The 21,704-nt window shown below is 52.1% G+C and overlaps 2 protein-coding genes across 4 annotated transcripts; both read right to left on the bottom strand.

The window, feature by feature from the left end:
• Positions 1 to 1,098: 1,098 nt before the first annotated feature.
• vsig8b (V-set and immunoglobulin domain containing 8b) lies at positions 1,099 to 5,197 on the bottom strand. 3 transcript variants are annotated; one of them, XM_068738540.1, is made up of 8 exons: positions 5,125 to 5,197; positions 4,894 to 4,967; positions 2,995 to 3,158; positions 2,708 to 2,909; positions 2,393 to 2,545; positions 2,182 to 2,304; positions 1,702 to 1,840; positions 1,099 to 1,630 (listed from the first exon to the last, which is right to left on the bottom strand). In XM_068738540.1, the coding sequence occupies exons 2-8, from the start codon at positions 4,958 to 4,960 to the stop codon at positions 1,396 to 1,398; spliced, it is 1,083 nt and encodes a 360-aa protein (XP_068594641.1). In that variant the 5' UTR covers positions 4,961 to 4,967; positions 5,125 to 5,197; the 3' UTR covers positions 1,099 to 1,395. The 3 variants fall into 3 exon arrangements, with proteins under 3 accessions (XP_068594641.1, XP_068594643.1, XP_068594644.1); XM_068738542.1 differs by having other exon boundaries at positions 2,995 to 3,155; XM_068738543.1 differs by lacking the exon at positions 5,125 to 5,197 and having other exon boundaries at positions 4,894 to 4,975.
• An 11,827-nt stretch (positions 5,198 to 17,024) lies between these two features.
• On the bottom strand, positions 17,025 to 20,074 carry lrrtm4l2 (leucine rich repeat transmembrane neuronal 4 like 2). Its single transcript, XM_068738467.1, has 2 exons — positions 19,990 to 20,074; positions 17,025 to 18,589 (listed from the first exon to the last, which is right to left on the bottom strand). Exons 1-2 carry the CDS (start codon positions 20,072 to 20,074, stop codon positions 17,025 to 17,027), a joined length of 1,650 nt encoding a protein of 549 aa, XP_068594568.1.
• Between the last annotated feature and the right edge of the window lie 1,630 nt (positions 20,075 to 21,704).

Below are 21,704 nucleotides of genomic sequence, written 5' to 3'. Positions count from 1 at the left end.
ACCTGATAAGAACAGCAAAGCACCTCTGAATCACCTTCCGGCGCCTCGCTAATGCATCGCCGCTCTGCTGTGGAGGACGCCACGCTTGCAGCCTGTTGGGTTGCTGCCTTGAATGCTAATATTTTTACCGGCTGTTTCTGTCCAACCGGAAGCAGCCGGATCCTCATCACAGCAGACATCCTCGAGGGTTTCATCACGTTTGTGGTCGGAGTCGATTTCAGATCAATGAAAGGCAATTTCCGGGGACAGGTTGGGCCTCGTCTGTCAGCAGCGTGAAGGCAGCGTTAGCGGGAAGCTTCCCCTGTCCCAATTCCCCGTCCTCCTACGGGCCGTTCTGTCCTCCGAGGACAGACAAAACAGCTTCTCTGTGGAATGAATGATGTTATCCGTTTCTCCCGTTAATGCGTGGAAGGCAGCGAGAACACCGGGTCCACCGGGTCCACCGGGCCCGGCGGTCCCGTCGTACCGGTCGCTGGGCCCACCTGAGTGCAGGGGCCACAGACCGTCCAGCGTCTGGTTCTCCCTGAGCTAGAACCATCCCAACCTTTAAATGGGTCCCCGGCCTTTGGTGGGCGTGGTCTAGAACAAATCAGCCAATCTGATCATCGGACCAGACACTTTCTAATTATTGATTTGGTTCCACTGGTCGACTGAAACGTTAAAAGATCCTGACGTCTGAGGGAAAATGAAAATGCGACATCTTTGACTCCAATAACAGGAAAGTTCCGATTTTGAGTCCGAGGTTCTGTTCACGGTTTCTGCCTGTTAAAGGGACGATTTTCCAAAGTGCTGCTCTTGTGGGTCAAGTTGGGTTCTGCCCTTCCCTGCTACACCTGTAAGGTGTCTGGCAGGGAACACAACCGGGGCCTGGCCATCTGTGACATCATAACCAAGTCAATGATGTCACAGAAAAGCGCACGGGAAACGACGGAGCAGAAACACAAGAAGCCAGACGGGTGCAGGAGGCGAGAACGTGTGACCCGGCCTCCAGTGCACAGATTTATACCTCCACCAGGTACGCAGAGACATAGCCCCGCCTCCATCTGATGTCATCAGGTAACAAACGGCAGATGCAAACGTCGAACATTCTCATCAGGTTAAAAAAAAGGTTTTATTTTACACAAACGTTACAAAAGTTCTAAAAGTGATTGCTGAGCATCGTAGTAAAAAAAGCACCGATGAAACCGCGTCTCTGCGATGGACACATTGGACATGCGGTGCCGGTCCACTGGGTCCAGCAGCAGAGGCGTTCCACAGGGCGCTAACGTAAGCGTAAACCAGCACTCCCATTATTCTCCAGGTAAATTGCACAACTCCTCCCATCCTCTACAGAAGCGTCCGTCAGAATGAAGCGTCTCCGCGTCCGTCCGGCGTCCGTCCGGCGTCCGTCCGCCGCTACACGGCGTATCCGAATTGATGGTCGTACGTGATGCGTGGTTTCTCCGCGGGGCTCGTGGCCTGAGGCGGGCCGTGGATCCCTCTCGTGGCGCTGCTCCCCGATCCGATCCTGCTGGGCGGGTCTTTCCTCACGGAGCTGTACAGCACGCCGGGGTGGGTTCGATACCCCAACACTGAGTACAAGCTGGGGTTCCTGCTGACGGGCCGGCTCTCCGGGGCCTTGGTGTCCTCCCTGGGGACACGCGTCCCGCACGTCACAAACCATTCTAGGCATGTTTGAAATTCTTTTGCACTCGTCCTTACTTGATTTCATTTGCAACCTCCTTCTCATAGCGGCGCTTGTGGCAGCAGCAGATCAGGAGCCAGAGGAGGAGCAGGAGGAGGAGCAGGAGCAGGATGGCGCCGATCACCGCCCCGGCGATGACGCCGGCCTTGTTGGTAGCTGGAGGAGACGCAGCGTCGACCACAGAGTGACTGCCACTGTAGCTGCTAGCCGTTAGCCGACAGGAGGCCCCGCCCCCTGCTACAGCTGACTCGTCCTTGATTGAACGTGTCAGCCCTCGAGGCTACTGTATGCTAGCATACACCTGTCCAGGTATGGCCCCGTCCTCACCTCTGACCCCTTTAACCTCCAGGAGACCCGTGTTCAGGTTTACAGAAATAGCTGCAGGAATCAGGAATCTTTGCTCGCTTGGCGCCAATCTGGCCTTAAAGAGGCGGAGTCATGACGGCGGAGCTAAGCTAATATTGACCTAGCAGAAGGAAGCCGCGGCGTGAACTCACGGTTGTAGGCGTGCAGCGAGTATTTACACTGCCCCTCGCCGACTGCGTTTTTAGCGACGCACACGTAAGTTCCGACGTTGCTGTCGGTGTGGTTCTGGATCAGGAGCTCGCCGGTCTCTGGGTCTGAAAGACGAGGAAGGAGACGGGCTGTAAGTGAGGAGCCACGGCGGCGGCGGGGGCGGGGTTGAGCACGATGCCGTCGCTTCCTCACGTTTAACGGCGGTGGGCGGTAGGGCGGCGCCGTCCTCCCTCGTCCACACGTAGTTGACAGGAGTGGTTCCCGCGTAGGACTTACAGCGCAGGGAGACCGTCCCGCCTCGCTCCTCGCCGCCCTCCACCCAACACTTGGGGGAAGACGGAGGAACTGCAAGGAGGAGTCAGATTAGGAGCGCGTTTGTGTCGACGGCGAGGAGGGCGTGAGAGAGGAGAACAATCGGAGGTAAGGCGTGTTCGCAGCCCTGATATTCCACGAGCGTGCGATCAAAGAGGAGACGGGTAGAACCGGCAGAGGGGACGCCGTCCTCACCCATGACCACCAGCGTGACCTTCCTCATGTCGACGCCCGGCGCCTTCTTCACTTTGCACTGGTAGGTGGCGGTGTCAGAGACCCTCAGGTTCGAGACGGCGATGGAGGCGTCGCCCTGAGCCGGGTTCCCGGTGAACTGGACCCGATTGTAGAAGCCGGGGTCGCCGTACCGGTGCGTCTGCCCCCCCGTGTAGGACAAGACCTGAGACACAACGGGAGACAGGTGTCACTGGGACAGGTGTCCCCACGGACAGCGAGAGACGCGCGCCACAGCCCCCCCGGCCTACCAGGCGGTCCTTCTGAGTCATGTCCGGGCTGACGTTGGACCACTCGATGTCCAGCTCGCCCGTGTCCCTCGGCCCGGGGGTGTAGGTGCATCCCAGCCTGACCGTCCCCCACTGGGCCTTCTGGATGGTCTGCGGCCCCGAGGACGTCACCTCCATCGCCTCTGCTGAGAGAGATTCACCCAGAAGAGTCTCAACATGCCGAAGCACCCGTCCCCGCATCCGTCCTCAAACAGAGGAGGAGGCGCTGACCTGAGACTAATCGGTCCCTCAAGTCAAACCGAGGACGATCCGGAGCCGGAAGAAACGAGCTACGTATTAAATTAAACCTCAGAAACGTATTTAAGATGATGAGAAGTGAATAGATGAGCAAACACGGGACGGTCCTGACGAGAGGCAGTTAGAAGCCGCCCCCCCCCCCCCCCCGGCCCCCCCCGGCCCCTGACTCACCGTTTACGGCCCTGGATTTTAATTAATGCCGATAGCGAGGCTGCAAACATCTTTCCATGTTTAACTCTGGCTAAATATCTTAACGGGGCGATTTAGTAAATCAAACGCCGCCTCTTTGTTGATGTCAATAAATCCACGCTGAAAGCCGAGGCGTTCAGGGAAGCCTGGGAAAAGCAGACGCCGGGAAACGATCAGATTAGTCGCTCCCGCTGCCATCGGGGAGGAGCCGTCAATGCATGCAGCTAAGCTAACTGGCTAACGAGGGGCTGTTCAGGTGCTAACAGGTAAAAGGGGCGTGGAAACACCCAAGAGAACCGGAGGAGGGCTTCCCGGTCCGGTCCGGTCTGCAGACATTCCCGTTTGTTGACTCTGACGTAAAAGACGTGCAGCAAACGAGTCAGGGACACGAGTTCGTCCTTTAAAGCGGGGACGGGGTGTTGGTCCAGGTCTGGTTCTGAGGCCCGTCAGGCCTAGCGGACGGAAGACTCGGGTTTTTATGGCGTCTGTGTATTAAGAACTTGGACTGGCGTCTCCTCCGGGGACAATGGAGTCCTGCGTTGGCGTGGCACGCATCATTCCGATCATTGCGGATGGAGCTATGCATGCTATGCCGGGCATGCGCGTGGTCGGCTGGATTACCGGCTCAGAGCGCGCCAGACGGGCGGGCCGGTACCCGAGCAGGTTGGGTCGGATTCTTACTGAATGACTTCAGAACGAAACGTCATTTTCCACTTTTTATAAGATAGAAATAAAAAGTCCCGGGAAGTTTCTAAGTCCACGTTTGCTGCCGCTCCTTGTTCCAAACATTTTAAAATTTCAGTCCAGCGTTCTGGAATCCACGCGTGTGCCCGCTCACCTCTACTACAGGTGGGACGGGGTGAACTGAACAGAGACCCGGTTCTGATCCGAATCACCGTCGGATCCACCATGACTTCAATGGATTCTTGAGAATTCTGGGACATTGGTCAGATTTTATCTTCTGACTTCCTGGTGTCTAAATCCCCATAAAATCCGGCACACGTCAGAGTCTGATCCGGATCCAGGTCCGGATCTGGATCTGGATCTGGATCTGGATCTGGGATGTTTACATTTTTAAGATCATAGAAATTGATTCAATCAGGAGTGAAATGTATTTTCTAAAGTTGTCAGACTAATGATGAGACCAATGGGCTCCAGGTCCAGGAGTCACATGACGGGGGTCGGCCTATCAGGGGGCTGCTGCTTTAAGGGGTCGTCCTGACTACGTTTGAACTGCTGAAAAGTTTCTTCTTCAAACATTTTGAACAGAACCAGAAACATGACTCAGGTAACGATGAGTCATCAAACGTTTACAGGTGCTTATCTTAGTGGCACGTTTGTCCTGACCTCCAGGTAGGACCCAGAACAAACACCCGCCACCTGCTCACACTGCAGGTAAGACATTTAAATACGCCGGATTAAGAACGGACTCACTTGTGTTCAGGTGCAGCGTTAGCAGCAGCAGCAGAGCCACCTTTAGCCGTGAGGACAGAGGTTCCATTATTACCCTGAGAGCAACAAGGGGGGGGATAAACGAGTTAGCTCTGACTCCGAGGGTCCAGCGGTGTGTTTTCACCCACCTGTGAGAGGCCCCGCCCGAAATGGAACACGCCCCTTTAGAAAGGGAATTACAACGAACTGTTGAAGTAAGAAAATCACCTGTACCTGAAGCAGAATGAATATTCCCAAATTAAAGTACGTCCTGTCAACGTTCAGCACGGCTACGGTTTGTTTTGTTCTCAGGTGAAACTGAGGCCACACCCTCTCTGTCCATAGTGCACCTGTTGGCCACTCCTCCACTGGAACCAGTTCAACCTCCTTCAGACGCGACTGCGGACGCTTCCTGAGGCGTTAAGAAAACCTGAAGGAGTGACGGATTACCTGCCTGTTGACACGCCCGACAGACGTGATTTGATCTGCAGCGTTCTGGTCACATGACCTCTGACCTCTGCCGTCCCTGCATCCACCTGTCGGACTTTTACACTGTTTCTATCCTCTGAACACGGTTAGTGACGTTTTCCCGCCTTTAGCGTGTTAAAGTGGTTTGTTAACGATGTTTAACCTCTGCTGCTCGTTCATTGGTTAATAGTGGACGGATGTGGGTGGAGCTACTGTCGACACGAACACATCAGAGCTGACAGGTGAGCTGACCACATGATTGTCACCTGGCAGGGCCACAAATGAAATGAGTTGCGATGTTTTTGGGATTATTTATTATTATTTTTTCACTCTAATTTCTTTGGTTTTGATGGTTTAGGGCGGGAATATTCTCCACTGAGCCTCTGAGGCGGGGCTTAAAGGGTCATTAGCACCTTCCTATCAACTTCCTGTTTCTGCTGCATGTGATTAACCAGGTCCCCACACACACACTAATTAACCTGTTACCACCTTTTATCGTTTATGAATTTGTCACAGCTAGATTTAATATTTAATATTAATATTTAATATTTATTGATTATAATATATTTGTTAGCTTTTTTCTGTAATCCACGACGTATTTCCAGAAAAATTAAAGAAAACAAAGTGGAAAATATTTAATATTATATATTTTATCCAGAAACTGGAAATCCTGTTGTTAGTTTTTGTTTACTCACAAACAATCCCTCGGAGGTCGTAAACAATAAATCCTTACTTTGTATCCGGATTACATTTAAGCACCGTTAGGGTTCTTTGAAATCACCGGGCTGCAGATGGCTGAATGCACCTGTGAGGATGAGGAGTCATGACTTCCTCTCGGCTCTGATTTGAGGTCGACCAATCAGGGGAGCTCCTGAAACACGGGGCCCCGGCCCCGCCTCCGGCGTTCATGATGAGCGATCCTGGGAATGCCGCGCCCGGCAGGTGGTTAATTGCTCCGCTCCCTCCCTGCGGTGCAACAGGAGGTTCTGGAACCGGCGCTGAACAGAGTGCAGTCAGAACCACGCCGCCGCACAAGAACGCCATTAAGCGCAGGATGAATGATTGTGTTTGTGGCCGCGGTGACACGGCGCTCCTCTGGTCACCCCGTAGTCCCTTAATGATCCCACCAAACTCGCTGGATGAGGAGTCTGGCTCCGTCTTCAACCCCATCAATCGTCCCAGATTTGCCAAAGGTGGTCCAATCACACTGCACCAACCCCCCCGCCCGACAGATGTCCAACTTGCAAGTAAACAGGCGACTCAAGCAAACGACCCGAGAAGGGAGGGGCCGGGTTTGCCAGCGGCCATGCTGAAATAGAACGGCGGCGTGAGTCACGGCACGCCAGTCAGGCGGCCGGGAGAGGGAAGCGACCCGAGGCCTCAGAGTGAGCAGCGACCTCTGTGACCCCCCGGATGGCTCAAAGGCCCGCCCCCCTCCCGACAGGAAGTAGTTTTATGTCAATCATTGCATGAAAACATCAGATCAAATGTGAATCTGTTTTTGTGCCGTTCAGTGTGAGATAAAAATGACACGAACAATTTAACCATTTGATAAATGTGGATTATTTTCATGCAAACAAACTGAAATACTTTTTTATTCTCATTTAAATATGTAAATTAACCTACGACACATTGATTGAGCTTCTTGTCTTCCGCTGTGAGGTCGTCCCCCGCCAGTATTTCCTCGTTGATCTCATCCTGACACACGGATCTGAGTTTCCAGGTGATTTGGTTCGACGGGCCGCTGCAGCATTCGAGCACGAACCAACATCCATCTTTGAGTCCCTCCCAAACACGACCCAGGGGTCGCGGTTTCAGTCGGGTTCTGTTGCCGCTGATCGGATCTCCCGGAGAGCTTTGGTCTGACGCGGCAGCCTTTGGCTCGCGGCCCTCCCTTTAATCGGAGCTGACTGCGCGTTTGAAATAATTCACACACAAACACGTGGCCTTATGAACGCTGTCACATCCCCCCCACGTATCCTGCTCAGTGGCCCGGATCATTCCGGAGCAGCTGTTCGTCATCGCCGCGCCCACCTTTAGAGCAAAACAAGTGAATTTAAGGTGAAGGGAAGGAGCAGCACGTTTCCAGAATTGGCCTCGATGAAGAAGAGACGGGTGTCTGCGCTAAAGACCACAGGTAGACGGCGTACACGGAGGAGGTGGAGCTAAGACTCACCTGTTTCCTACTTCTCTTTGAACAGATCAGCACAGAAACACCTCAGCTGAAGTGGCAGAGCCCCATTTACCCACAATGCAAAGCAGCTTAGCATCAAACCACCGACCAGATCTAAGGTTAATACAGGATCTGAGTCGTTCTGCACATCCAGAAGGTCCAGGTTCACACGGAGAAACAGTCCAGGTTCACACAGTGAAACAGTCCAGGTTCACACGGAGAAACAGTCCAGGTTCACACAGTGAAACAGTCCAGGTTCACACGGTGAAACAGTCCAGGTTCACACGGAGAAACAGTCCAGGTTCACACAGTGAAACAGTCCAGGTTCACACAGAGAAACAGTCCAGGTTCACACGGAGAAACAGTCCAGGTTCACACAGAGAAACAGTCCAGGTTCACACAGAGAAACAGTCCAGGTTCACACGGAGAAACAGCTTCAGTAACTGTTTCAGGTTTACTTTCACAGCCGTGAACTTACGTGACCCTCGTTAAGTCCTTTTCTTGATCACCTGCTCCCTCGCCGTCCTCTGGCAGCTGCTAAATGACCTCCTCCCTTCAGACAAGGTGTCGTTTCAGGTGCTGCTCCTGCTCTGCAGGATTAAAGAGAGACGAGGATTCCTCTCGGCTCCGGTCGCTCTTCATCTCAGTGATGTCCCGCTAAGGAGAGGACGCCTCTCCCATCAGAGCGCGCTCCAATGACGGCGGACGCAGCGGGACACGGCCCCGTTGTCGCCTGCTGTGTCTCCATTCTTTGAAGTTAAAAGTGAATGCAGTGAAAGAGGACGAGGTCCAGCCTGGGACGATGAGGTCCATCCTGGGACGACAGCTTTGGACGCTGCGCTGGGTGAGCGGGGTCACGTCCACCAAGGACCTAAACTGTGTGTTTCTGTTCCGCTTCTCAAACGTGGGCGATTACGTCATCAGCGCCGCGTCCATCTAGTCCAGGACGAGTGCCAGAGCGGCGTTCTGTCCCCGGAGACCGAGTGAGTCCCGGAGACGCTGAGCTTCCCAATCTGTTCGTGGAAGTAGAAGGGAATTTACGGAGCACTGACGACTCCGGCCCTCCCGGGGCTCGGAGGCGGCCCGCCCACATATACCCTGCAGTATGTCCACGGCGACTCATGCTGGAGGCCGGCCCACTCCGAGTCCTCTGCCGCTGCTTGGCTTCCCCTTCACTCCACCATCATCTCGGAGAAGCGACGAAGACGCTGATGAAGGTACAGAGAATGTGCTCCATTTGTGTTTAGAAACAAGTAAATATGTCCAAAGATAAAAGAGGCTCGGATGAGTTCATGGTAGATCCTCTAATGATGATGATGATGATGATGATGATGTCACTGGGAGTTGATCACGATCCCAGCAGTGACCCAATCACAGCCCACAGGATGAGAGGAGACTTCAGGTATCACCAAAAATGATTGGATGGAACTCTCCAGAGGGGTGTGTCTGGGGGAGGAGTCAGACAAGCTGGGCAGAGGCAGGATTGGCTGGTGTCAGTGGAGGTTTACTTTACAGGGATGCCAACGACAACAACGACAACAACACGCTTCAAGGAGCAAGTCGTTTGACTTCCTGGCTGCTGATGTCATGGTGTGGGAGGAGCTACCTGACCACACCCCCGTCGGCCTATTTCTCACCTTGTTTCGTCGTGTTTGCTAACTGCTACTAGCCGCTATTTGCTCCCATTTTGCGGCGTTTTATTTATGACATACACGGACGGGCCCGCTAATCGCTGGCTGATCCGGATCACGAAGGCTGGGGCGCTGAAAAGCACCGACGGGCCGGGAAGTCGTAAAGTCCTGCTGGTCGGACCAGCACGTCGGTCGCTTTGGGCTTTTAGCAGGGTCTGTAATAACAGAAATACGAATTATCGCTCCCGCATTCCTTTAAGTGCAACAAGAAACGACTTCATGCAGCCGCAAATATTCAGCTGCATTCCTAATATCAGCATGTTTTATTTATTTCTGCGCTTCTTTTTCATTTCAGATGTTCTTGATGTCAAGCACAGATGATCCCTCCCGTCCCCTCAGAGATAAAGTTGTGCTTTGGGGGGTTTCAAACGTTCCTTTTAAATAAATCATGGCCCGTCTGTTGCTCTGTAATTTAAATGTAGTTCTGGCACGCATTAATTTACAGAGGATAAATACATGAATAAAATACGTCTTTCAGGCAAAGCAATATTCCGTGGATCAGTCAATGCAAATGACCGGACAAATTATCATAATGCAGCGCTGCATGGAGGTTAAAGTGCGTGATTATTCTAATTTATTTTAATTAACTAATTTACATATTGCATAAGAAATTAAATTCCAATCCGTGCTTTTATTTTCTACAGAAATATTCATACCCGGCGATGAACGGTGGAAGCCGTCGGGACAGCGACGTCAACGCAATCGTTCTCATCGGCTAGCCGCTAGTTAGCGAGCTCGCGCTTTTTAATTCGGGATTGGCTGCCGAAGTCCCGCCTCTGCTCCCGCTGCTCGCCCCCGGGTACTTTGGTCAAAGCTTTATTCACAAATGTGGAGTTATGGATCAGACGGGGAACCACAGAGCGATCATTACTGGATGTGAGCGGCGTTCCTCGCCAGCATCCGGGAAGAAGCCGGCTGATAATCACCGTTATCAAAGCATCAGTCGCTCAATGAAAGACGGAGCGCCGTAAAAACATCACGAGCTGCAGCGTGTTTTCATTCTCGTTCAGCAAGAACTAAATTAGACGCCTTATCTCGCAATTCTGACAGGCTGCCTGGTCGTAATGAGAAAAGTCCGATTTCCTGCTCTGTGCGAGACGTCGGGGAATATTAATGATACTTAACGTCGTCAGCGAACCGGTACCGCTAGCAGAAGTAGCATCAAGTGACCCGTTCAATTAAACTGCTACATACAGCCGAGCATGAACGGACCAATCAGGTTAGAGGACTGGAGGTTTAATTAGCCTGGACTTTAAAACGCTGGATCAGTGTGAACCGGGTCATTGTGAACCGGGTCATTGTGAACCGGGTCGGTGTGAACCGGGTCAGTGTGAACCGGATCAGTGTGAACCGGGTCATTGTGAACCGGGTCATTGTGAACCGGGTCGGTGTGAACCGGGTCATTGTGAACCGGATCAGTGAGAACCGGGTCAGTGTGAGCCGGTTCAGCGTGAACCGGATCCGCGTGAACCGGGTCAGCGTGAACCGGGTCATTGTGAACCGGATCAGTGTGAACCGGGTCAGCGTGAACCGGGTCAGTGTGAACCGGATCAGTGTGAACTGGGTCATTGTGAACCGGGTCATTGTGAACCGGGTCAGTGTGAACCGGATCAGTGTGAACCGGATCATTGTGAACCGGGTCATTGTGAACCGGATCAGTGTGAACCGGATCAGTGTGAACGGGTCATTGTGAACCGGATCAGTGTGAACCGGGTCAGCGTGAACCGGGTCATTGTGAACCGGATCAGTGTGAACCGGATCAGTGTGAACCGGGTCATTGTGACGCCAGGTCTGCGGCGACACGCGGGATTAAATCCGGCAACGGAAGGTTGGCTCCGGAAACATTTGCTGCCCTGCTAGGAAAAATGAAACGCGAAAGGTCCAGTTAATTAGCCACGCCCTGCGGTTCTAACCGTTGGTTCTGGTTCTAACCAGCGTGCGAGCGAAGCTGCAAACCAACGCCGGCGTTCGCTCAACGACGGCCGACAGATTACTTCCCGCCGCTCAGGAGGAATCCGCTGCACGGAAATCAAAGATGCCTGCAGGGATTTCCCAGCATCCTTCAGGGCCGAGCTGTTAAAGGCAGTAAGGGATCCCACCGGGTTGAACTCTCCGCCCTTTAGCAGGTTCCACCGCGGCGTCTCGGTGGTAATGAAGACGGCTTTGGTGCTTGGTATCTTTATTAGCGTGCCTCCGCGGCGCTAATGCTGCTATCAGTCATGCGGTAACAGAAGAGCCGGCGGCGCCGACCCGGGGGGACTCGTGTCAAAACAAGTCCCGGCACAGAAAGGCCTTAATGAGAGCAACATTTCACAGCCGTTTATAAAGACGATGGGAAGACGCAGCAATCCAGATGTTTATAAAGACGGTGTCTTCTGCACGCGGCACGCAGGAATCCAGAGATTCCGGAGAGGCTTCCTTCATCTTTCAAATGTGTTTTCTTTTGTTGTTGATATTTTCGGCGTGTCGGCCGGCCTGTCGTTCACGCAGGCAGCTGCCAAGCCTCGGCGTCGTCTCTGAGACGCCTCGGCTTTATCCTCTGTGTTTGGGAGGAAAACAGAAGGAGGACGTTTCCTTTCCCTCCTTAGCGCGGCTCCTCCGTGGACGGCCACACTGTCTTTATCCCGGGTGCCATAATGGCTTTTCTTGTTTTTACTCAGGAAACAGGAAACAGCAATATGACGAGGCGCACTGCTTGTAAATCTCATACATTTAATCGTTGTTGGCTTTCGGTTGATTTCCCTGGAGCGTCAGGTGGAGGCTTGAAGAACCGGGGGAAATAAATCAAAGAAACAATGAGGTGAGATCCAGAAAGAAGGCGCCGCCTTGCTGGTCCTTCGTCCAGAAGGCACGTATGTACGAGCGCCACGTCGGGGGCGGGGCCAGAAATGGCTTTAATATGACCCTGTGAATGTGGTTTCATAAAGCGGTTCTGGGATCCGTGGTTCAGGGTGAAGAGGCTCCTGTAACCCGCCGCCGGACCACATGTGCCGCCGCATGTTGTGTATTTAATGCTTTAAAGATTAAAACGTCACTTCCTGTGTCCACTAGGTGGAGCAAGAGAACACTCAGCAATTGAGAATTTGATGTTGTGTAAGGTTTCCTGTTGCCAGCAGGGGGCGATATGACTAACAGCAGTAGCGGCGTTCAAACCGGGACCTTTGGGGGCTTTATTGTAGCTCACCTGGTGGGGGCTTCTTCCAGGGGGCGCTGCAGAGTCGATGCACCACGGGCGATCTCGAAACCCGTAGCATATCACCGGTTCTCAACGACTTCCTGTTTCATGGTGAAACCGTCATCGCGCCACGCCCTTCCTGTTTTGTGCTCGGTCCAGATTTTTTAGCCAATTGTTGAACCGATAACGGGCAGCTATTTCTGAGTGTTTAATAAAAGGCCTTCAGAGAGCAGAAGAATGATAGAATATAAATAACCCTGATGTAACGCTGATAAATGGACGCCATCGCCATAGAAACGCTTTCACTGACACCGACCTGGAAGACAATAAAGATAAAGCATGTTTTCTCTCTGACCCGCCGAGACGCTTCACAAAAGCTGCATTAGCGCTGAAATGATTTTTCCAGGTAACGGAAGGTTCGGGGAACGGAAGGTTCGGGGAACGGAAGCGGTGACGGGTGAATCCTTTCAGGTGCGTATTCCGAGTCCGTCGGACTGTCAGGAGGAAAACACTCGGAATATGAACCAGATTTCAACCCGATGTTCTGGAAGAGCTTCGTCACGTCGGGATTTTAGAAATGTCTTTATCCTGTATTTAAACGGCTTGAATACGAAAGACAACAACGTCCGACTGCTAACAGTTTCCAGCATTTATGCTAAGCTAACCGCGGCCGCCTGCTGTGACTTGATTACGTTCTTCTCATCTAAATCTCCTCCTGTTGTTTTCTTCCTCTCGTTTTTCGAGGATGACCTCCTGAATGGAAATGAGGCAGACAAAAATGACAAATAGGTTTTGAGGCGTTCCGACAATGAAACCCGGGAATGTTCCCGCCGCTGCTGTTAGCTTATTGCGCTTATCTTTTAAAGCGCAGCGTTTGGCGGCGGCGAACAGAAGCTGCACACATTCCGTTTAAAACAATCCCTGCTGACGGGTGGAAGTCGACGCCTCACGCTGCCCGGGAGCGTTTCGGGAGGAACTGCTGTTCGTGTCGACTGAATATCTGACCGTATAAAGTGTGTTGATTAACTTAAAAATCCATTTTTCATTTGTTGGCGCGCTCGGACGGCATGTCGTCTTCCTCCAGACGGGTTCTGTTTGTGCAGGTTATTCCAAGTCAATAGCATCAACCCCCCCCCAAAAAAACAAATATCCTCTGACTTGATCAGCGAGACGCAGAAACGGCGTCTAATCAACAGATTTGAGTAGTTTCATCAGTCACAGGATGACAAATCAAACTCTAATTACAATACGTGGCACAATTAGATCAGCGGATCGTTTGTTCTGTTCGGATTCTCTCGTTGGACCTCGAAGGAAATTCATCAAATGTGAAGGCGCTGCAGAGTAAATACGCTCGGAGCGCCGGGAGGCCTGCAGGCGAAGCAGAGCCGGAATCATGTGTAGAAAGGGAATTATGGGATATCATAAATCTTATGTGAGCGACCTTTTACCGACCAGAAGCTTCGTGTGAGACGAGAAGGAGAAGGAGTGTCTGAGAAAAGTACAGAACGTAAAAAACTACAACAACAACAGGAAAAAGAGGAGATATGAAAACAAATGGAAATGTGCGACAATGTGAGACAAAATATTTCTGCTGGTGAGAAATGAAACTGGGAAAAACGGATTCTCACAGGCTGCAGACGAACAATAAGTCTGTCTGCAAAGACTGATCTTCCGTTGGGAAGTTTACGGAAGCAATGGTGTTAGATATACCTCACCTTTGTCTCACCTTTATCTCACCTTTGTCACCCGTTACACCCTCATGTCACCCGTTACGCGCTCATGTCACCATTTACACCCTCATGTCACCATTTACACCCTCATGTCACCTGTTACACCCTCATGTCACCATTTACACCCTCATGTCACCCGTTACACCCTCATGTCACAGTTACCTCCTCATGTCACCCGTTACACCCTCATGTCACCATTTACACCCTCATGTCACAGTTACCTCCTCATGTCACCCGTTACACCCTCATGTCACCCGTTACACCCTCATGTCACCCGTTACACCCTCATGTCACCATTTACACCCTCATGTCACCCGTTACACCCTCATGTCACCCGTTACACCCTCATGTCACTCGTTACACCCTCATGTCACCCGTTACACCCTCATGTCACCATTTACACCCTCATGTCACCCGTTACACCCTCATGTCACCCGTCACACCCTCATGTCACCCGTCACACCCTCATGTCACCATTTACACCCTCATGTCACTCGTTACACCCTCATGTCACCCGTTACACCCTCATGTCACCCGTTACACCCTCATGTCACCATTTACACCCTACAGTTCCGAATTATTTTTGGTCACAATGAATGAAAATCAACAAACAAACTTCTTTTAATTTTATCGAATGTTAAATTTATAAGTCATATTTATTCAACCGTTCATCCATTGGTTCTCCCTTTTGCATGAAACAATAAAATAACTCCTAAATCCGCCCCTTTATCTGGATCCACTCCAGAATTCCGTGGTTTCTTCCCGGTTCCACTCCCAACCCTGACCCTGAATTTCCTGAAGCTCCATTGAGAGGTTCTTGTGTAATCCTCAATCACACAGATTGGTGTCGAAATGAGCAAGCTGGTGTCTGTTTGCTGTTTTCACACCAAAGAAGAAGAAATCCGTCCTGATCCCAGACATTTTTCCTACGTTTCACGTTTCAGATTATCGATTTCCAATGAGAACGCTGAAGCTCCGGCGGCGTCCCATTCCTAATCCTGTCTGGTGTCACACATGAGAAAACGTCCCCTGGAGCAGGTTGTCTTCCTGCTCCCAGTCGGAGAGACGGAGACAAATGAGGCAGACAGGAGAGGAAGGCGAGGAGGTGATGAAGACAGGCCCCGTGTGGGTGATACCTTCATCTATTTCCTTTCTCAGACATCAACTGGGAGAAAATCTCTTCCTATAGAAGCCAGATTCCGAATCTGTTCTTGGTTTCAGGGACCCGGATGTGGACCGAGGGGACAAAGACAGGTTTAGACTCGGCTTGCTTCATTGTCATGGAATCAAGGCGCTCCGTTCCACGCTTGGGTTTGAGGTGTGTAACCCAGATACGGTCGACACGTGATGGGAAACACGTCAGCTCTGCTTTCATGCAGCAGCAAAGAACACGGAAGATTTGAAAGCAGCGTTTTCTCTTCCACCGATCGGTTCTCTCACCACACAAACACCGTTTCCTCCATTATCAGCCTTTCTTTTAATTACAGTCACATTGAACGGCGCGAACACAAACGATGCATCATCAGACGGAATAATTCACACAAACGTCTTCGTGAAAGTCGACTCTTTAAAGTACCGCCTCAATAAGTCAAAGAAAAAACGTTATCATCAGAGCCGATACGTTTATGTGTGGGATCGATATCGTAAAGGAAAAGTTCACCCCACGAGAATGTTGTCATCCAACCTGAAAAGAACGCCTTTCAAGGTTTGGGATGGATTGGGGATTGTTTGATCAGGTCTGTGGAGGGGCGGGGCATCTGAAAGATGTTGAAGGAATGCCTTTCAGTGTAGCCTCAAAGCTAAATACGTTAGCTATTGTACCTACCTGAGAAAGCCGTACAACTCCCAGGAACAGGAAGTGACAGGAAGTCTCAGTGTTTACCTGCTACCTGTGCGGGCTAATGCTAACGTTAGCTTCCGCTGTGTTCGTAATGTGAGCACTGAGGTATGCAGATGAAGCGCCTTCGACTCTTGTAACCCGATGGACACGAGGTTAAATCAGCTAACCCTCTGAGCTAAAAGAGTTAGCATTGGCTAAAATGCTAAGGCTAAAAGCGTTAGCATTGAGCGGAGCTCGAGGAGAAGTCGTGATCTCTGTTGCTCCAAATATCTGGAATAAACTTCCAGAACAATGCAGATGTGTTGAAACGCTGTTCTTTTAAATCAAGGTAGAGACGTATTATCTCAACGACATTTGGTGAGAGTATTCATAAGGTTTTGAATAACCTTTTTCGATTAGTGAATCTTTTATGGCTTCTTTTGTGAAATGCTTTATTCATGTTCTTCTTCTGTGATTTTATTTTGATGCATTGCGTGAATTACCTTGTAGCTGAAAGCTGCTATACAAACGAACCTCCCTGGCCTTTGCTGCTGCCGCCTCTTTAGCGTTTAGCCGCGAGGCTGCGGCGGACAGTTCGTAAAGTTTCGGGTTCTGTTTGGGTTCTCCGTCTTCTTCAGGTGTTTGGGAAAACTCACATGGGAATGTTGACGAGTGGACTTTATATTTGGGTGAACTGTTCCTTTAAGTGTGAAGCGTGAATTCATGCAAACACGTCTCCGGACGTCTCGTCGTCTCAAGTGCTAAAGAGGACAAACAGCATCTGGTGCCACCAGGTGGAAGGTCAGACAGGTGTACGAAAGGTGCGCCCTCACAAGTTACCCAATAAAGATAAAGACTAGCCAGTAGGAGGAGCCTCTATTGGACGCCGGTGTTCATGGACCCAGAATGAGGTCCGGCTGGGCGGCGGTCTCAACTAACCTGTTGGTCAGGTGATACTTAGCTCCGCCTCTGTCTCTCTGTGAGTTCGTTCTTACACCCCAGGTGTTTCTTTCAGCGCTGCAGGATCTGTCATCCGATGTGCGACCGGCCTCGGCTCGGCGCCAGCGGCCTTTGCAGCTCAGACCTCGCACTCGATGGATCCCGATATGGTGCAGGTGCACGGCCTCGCCTCGCCCGCCTCCGGGTTGGCGTGGTAGCTCAGGTAGTACTCCTGCAGCTGAGCGTTCAGGTCCTGCTCCTGCTTGAGGACCTTTTTCCTGCGTTTGTGGTTGACGGCGTTCTGCTGCAGCTGCCTCACGGCGTCGGGGTAGCGCCTCCACGACACGTAAATAACCAGGAGGATCAACGACAGCGACAGGAACAGCGCCACGCTGCCCGCCATGATTTTATGGAACGCCATGTGCTCGAACGGCAGCTCGGGGACGAGGGACGCAGGCGGTCCGGGCGCTGACGTGGACCTCATCGCGGTCTCCGAGTCAGTCGCACTCGGGCTGACTTGAGAGGGGGTTGACTCGGAGTGATCCGGCGGTGTGGGGGGAGACGGGGGGGACGGAGGGGACGGGGGAGGCGGGACGTCCACGGCCCGGGAGGAAGTGGACCCCGCTGTGGAGAACACATCCATGCAGGTCGAGTGATTCCTCGCCACGTCCACGACTCGTTCGCCCTGCGCCGACTTGGGACCGCTGCAGATCATGCTGATGTCTTTGACGTCCCGGATCCGGCTGAGCCATCCCATAAGAGGACAGATTCCGGGGCTGCAGTCCCAGGCGTTCCCCGCCAGACTGATGGTGGACAGCGACGTCCACGCCGCCACCGCTTCCTCGGACACGCCGCTGAGCTTGTTGGATTCCAGGTTGAGTATTTCTAGGTTTGGCATACTCTGGAAAACCGCTGGGTCCAGGATCTGGATCTCATTTCCGGACAGGTCCAGTTTCCGGAGCTTGCGCCAGGTCCACGGCGCGCCTTGGCTGATGGACCGGATGCGGTTCCACTGCAGGTAAAGCGCCTGGAGGTTGGTCAGTCGGGGGAAAACGAAGAAGTTCATCCTGGAGAATTGGTTGTGCTCCAAATGGAGTTCCCTCAGCTTGAACAGGCCCAGGAACGTGGTCCGGCTGACGCTCCGCAAGCGGTTGTATCCCAAGTCCAGGAACTCCAGGCTGCGGCATTCCAGAAAGGTCCGAGTGAGGATCTGCTTCAGCCCGTTGGATCGGAGGTGGAGGCGCTGCAGCTTACGCAGGCCGGAGAAATGTCCCGGCTGCAGGCGCTGGAGCTGATTGTCGGACAAGTCCAGATTCCTGAGGTTGGGAACGGCGCTGAAAGTGTTGTTGTGCAGCCGTGCGATCTGATTGGAGCTGAGGATCAGCTCCTTGAGCCGGCGCACGCCGTGGAAGGCCAGGGCGTTGACGGCGGCGATGGCGTTGTGGTCCAGGTAGAGCCAGACCAGCTGGTTGAGGTGGGCGAACTGGTGGGGCAGCAGGACCCGCAGGCCGTTGTAGCGCAGGGACAGGCCCTGGCACCCCCCGCCGAGGTTCTCCGGGAGGTCCTGGAAGACGCCCGACTCGCAGTAAACCATCTTTCCCTCGCAGCGACAGCTCGCCGGACACATCCTGTCCCCCTCGGCGAGCAGCGGCAGGAGAGCTGCCTGCAGGAGGAGACACGGAAGCCTCCAGTCCGACATCGGACCTGTTGGGGGGGCGATCGGCACAAACGGGAAGTAATCAATCAGTGAAAGGAGGAGAGGAGTCCAAACCAGACGACTCACCCGTCGTTGGGAAGCCTCTGGAGACAAAGAGCGAGACCGCTGGGGGACGGAGAAGTTCCTGCAGCGGTCCTGATCCGGGAGAGAGAGAGAGAGCGAGAGAGAGAGAGAGAGAGAGAGAGAGAGAGAGAGCATCACTCCGAACGGAGTTCAGCCGGATGAGCAGGAAGCAGCGGAACGATGGCGAGTGCTGCTCCACGCAGCGCCGCTCTCTCTGTCTCCCTCTCTCTCTCTCCCCCGCTCTCTCTCCTCCCTCCCTCTCTCTCTGTCTCCCCCGCTCTCTCTCCTCCCTCCCTCTCTCTCTGTCTCCCTCTCTCTGTCTCCCCCGCTCTCTCTCTCCTCTCTCCCTCTCTCTCTGTCTCCCTCTCTCTGTCTCCCTCTTTCTCTCTCCCCCGCTCTCTCTCCCCCTCTCTCTCTGTCTCCCCCGCTCTCTCTCCTCCCTCCCTCTCTCTCTGTCTCCCTCTCTCTCCTCCCTCCGCTCCCTCTCTCTTTCACTCTGTCTCCCTCTCTCTGTCTCCCCCGCTCTCTCTCTCCTCTCTCCCTCTCTCTCCCCCTCTCATCTCCCTCGCTCTCCCCCTCTCTCCCTCTCTCTCCCCCTCTCTCTCATCTCCCTCTCTCTCTCCCCCCCTCTCTCTCCCTCCCTCTCATCTCCCTCGCTCTCCCCCTCTCTCCCTCTCTCTACCCCCCTCTCTACCCTTCTCTCGTCTCCCCTCTCTCTCCCCCTCTCTCTCTGAGGCGTGGGCGTCTTCTATCACGCTCTATCGTTCTATAAATACGACATTCAGCCTTTATTTCATTAAATTACCTGAATGAAATGTTTTTAGATTTTAAAATACGTCACCGACTCAACAAATAATTTTCTTTGTGGTTTAAGTGAAATTGAAATAAAGTCTGATGTAGTTGCAGGGGCGTGTCCAGGAAGGGGGTGGGGCATGACAATATTATAATTATAATTTATTATAATAATTTATTTTGCTCATTACGACAGTAGTAGTAGTAGCAGTAGTAGCAGGTTTAGGGTACTAGTAGTACTACTAGTATTTGTACTAGTATTTGTACTAGTAGTACTAGTGCTATTAGTTGTAATAGTGATAATAGTAGCAATAGTAGTAGTAGTTGAAGTAATAGTAGTAGAAGTAGTCACGGTACTAGTTGTAGTACTAGCAGTACTAGTAGCAGTAGTAGTAGTTATAGTATTAGTTGTAGTACTAGCAGTACTAGTACTAGAATTGTTTTGTTCTCTCTGAAAATGTAAATACATTTATGATTAGCCGTGCATCACATTACTTTTTTCCCCACAATGCTTTGCTTTAAGCCTGTTTACTTTTTGTGCCTGCATTCGTCAGGGAGATGAGCTGCAGTTCTCCCACCAGCAGAGGGCAGCAGAGTCCGGTCGAGCTTAGCTCCATTACAGATCTGTTTAGAAGATAATGTGAGTGAAGGGCGCTGATTGCTTCAAGACAATACACACGCACGCACACACACTTACACACACACACACACGCACACACACCTACACACACACCTACACACACACACGCACACACACCTACACACACACACACACACGCACACACACCTACACACACACACGTGATTTTTTATTCATCTTTATTCATTTTCTTTTTATTCAGCAAACAGACCGTGCACACAACAAACCTGCCTTCAGAATAAAAGCCATTAGCAACAAACCTGCCTTCAGAATAAAAGCCATTAGCAACAAATAATTGCATCATTAGGAGACATTGTTGTTTGTTTTTGTTCGGCTGCCGTAACCATGGTAATAATGATCCGGCGTTCACACTCACTGTTGGTTAATGCAGGTGAGGAGCATCACCTCCTGCTGCTGAGGAGGTGATGCTCCTCACCAACAGGAGCATCCAAACCACAGACACGCCTCGAGTTCTTGGGTCGTGCTTGTTGTTCATGCTGAGATGTAATCTGAGGCAACAGCGGCTCCTTGTGGTAGCGAACGGAAACAGCTTCAGGTCACAGTGAAATGGTTTTATGCCGTTTTACACCGCAGCAGGGGTAGACATGTTCGCGCCCCTCAGCCCAGCAGGGGTTTGAAGACCACCAGGAACCAGCAGGGTGTCAGCAGAGACCAGTGGAGATCACCAGAGACCACCAGAGACCGGCAGAGACCAGCAGAGACCAGCAGAGACCACCAGAGACCGGCAGGGTGTCAGCAGAGACCAGTGGAGATCACCAGAGACCGGCAGAGACCACCAGAGACCAGCAGAGACCAGCAGAGACCAGCAGAGACCAGCAGGGCGTCAGCAGAGACCAGTGGAGTTCACCAGAGACTGGCAGAGACCACCAGAGACCACCAGAGACCAGCAGAGACCACCAGAGACCGGCAGAGACCAGCAGAGAGTTGCAGGTTTTTCCTTTGAATCTCATTTCCCGTTTGCTGGTTCTGACAGATGCTTCGGTTTTAGTATTGGGTCTCAGATCTGTGTTTGTCTGCAGCACAGAACCTGTTATCATCTCTATAACGCATCACCGAGCAGTCCTCCGTCAAGTCCTTCAAGTCCTTCAAGTCCTCCTTCAAGTCCGGCGTTACGAGGTCGTCAAAGCAGCTGCAGAGGCTGATGGGGGTTGGAGAGCCAGATGTTTTAGCGTAGCGGCTGGTTTGTGTGTAATTAAAGGTTTTATTCTCTGTCCTAATTACTGTACGATTACATTTCTGCACCCAGAGGGAATCATCACGCAGCAAAACGCCGGCTCCTGCCTTGCTCCATTATTCAGTCAGTCAGACGGTCATTAAACATCCATTGGTTATTTGCAAAGTGGGGGGGGAGTGGCTTTGTTTGTGACGGCGGTGCATTCAGGGGGACGTGGAATCGCCACGTCCGGGGAACATACTGAATGATTCATTTAAACCAGAACCGAATGAGAAACAATCAACCATTAATGATGATTTCCTTCCTGCCGAATAAATAGAAGTTTGACTTCAAAGTGGGGGGGTTTCACCCTCGGGGCGGGGCTGGGGGAGTCACCTGACTTTTAAGGCTACAGGTGCGTTAACGAGGAGCC

The sequence above is a fragment of the Brachionichthys hirsutus genome, chromosome 4 (genome assembly GCF_040956055.1).
Source record: "Brachionichthys hirsutus isolate HB-005 chromosome 4, CSIRO-AGI_Bhir_v1, whole genome shotgun sequence".
NCBI lineage: Eukaryota > Metazoa > Chordata > Actinopteri > Lophiiformes > Brachionichthyidae > Brachionichthys > Brachionichthys hirsutus.
The sequence above is the reverse complement of the archived record's forward strand: the minus strand, read 5'-3'. Positions and strand labels throughout refer to the sequence as shown.

Coding starts and splice junctions, on each gene's coding strand:
- vsig8b (XM_068738540.1), bottom strand. CDS start 4,960: ATGGAACCTCTGTCCTCACGGCTAAAGGTGGCTCTGCTGCTGCTGCTA. Junction 2,910..2,994: donor TGACTCAGAAGGACCGCCTG/GTAGGCCGGGGG, acceptor GTTGTGTCTCAG/GTCTTGTCCTACACGGGGGG. Junction 1,841..2,181: donor CTCGCTGCACGCCTACAACC/GTGAGTTCACGC, acceptor CGTCTCCTCCAG/CTACCAACAAGGCCGGCGTC.
- lrrtm4l2 (XM_068738467.1), bottom strand. CDS start 20,074: ATGGAGCTAAGCTCGACCGGACTCTGCTGCCCTCTGCTGGTGGGAGAA. Junction 18,590..19,989: donor GACGAATGCAGGCACAAAAA/GTAAACAGGCTT, acceptor CCCCCCCAACAG/GTCCGATGTCGGACTGGAGG.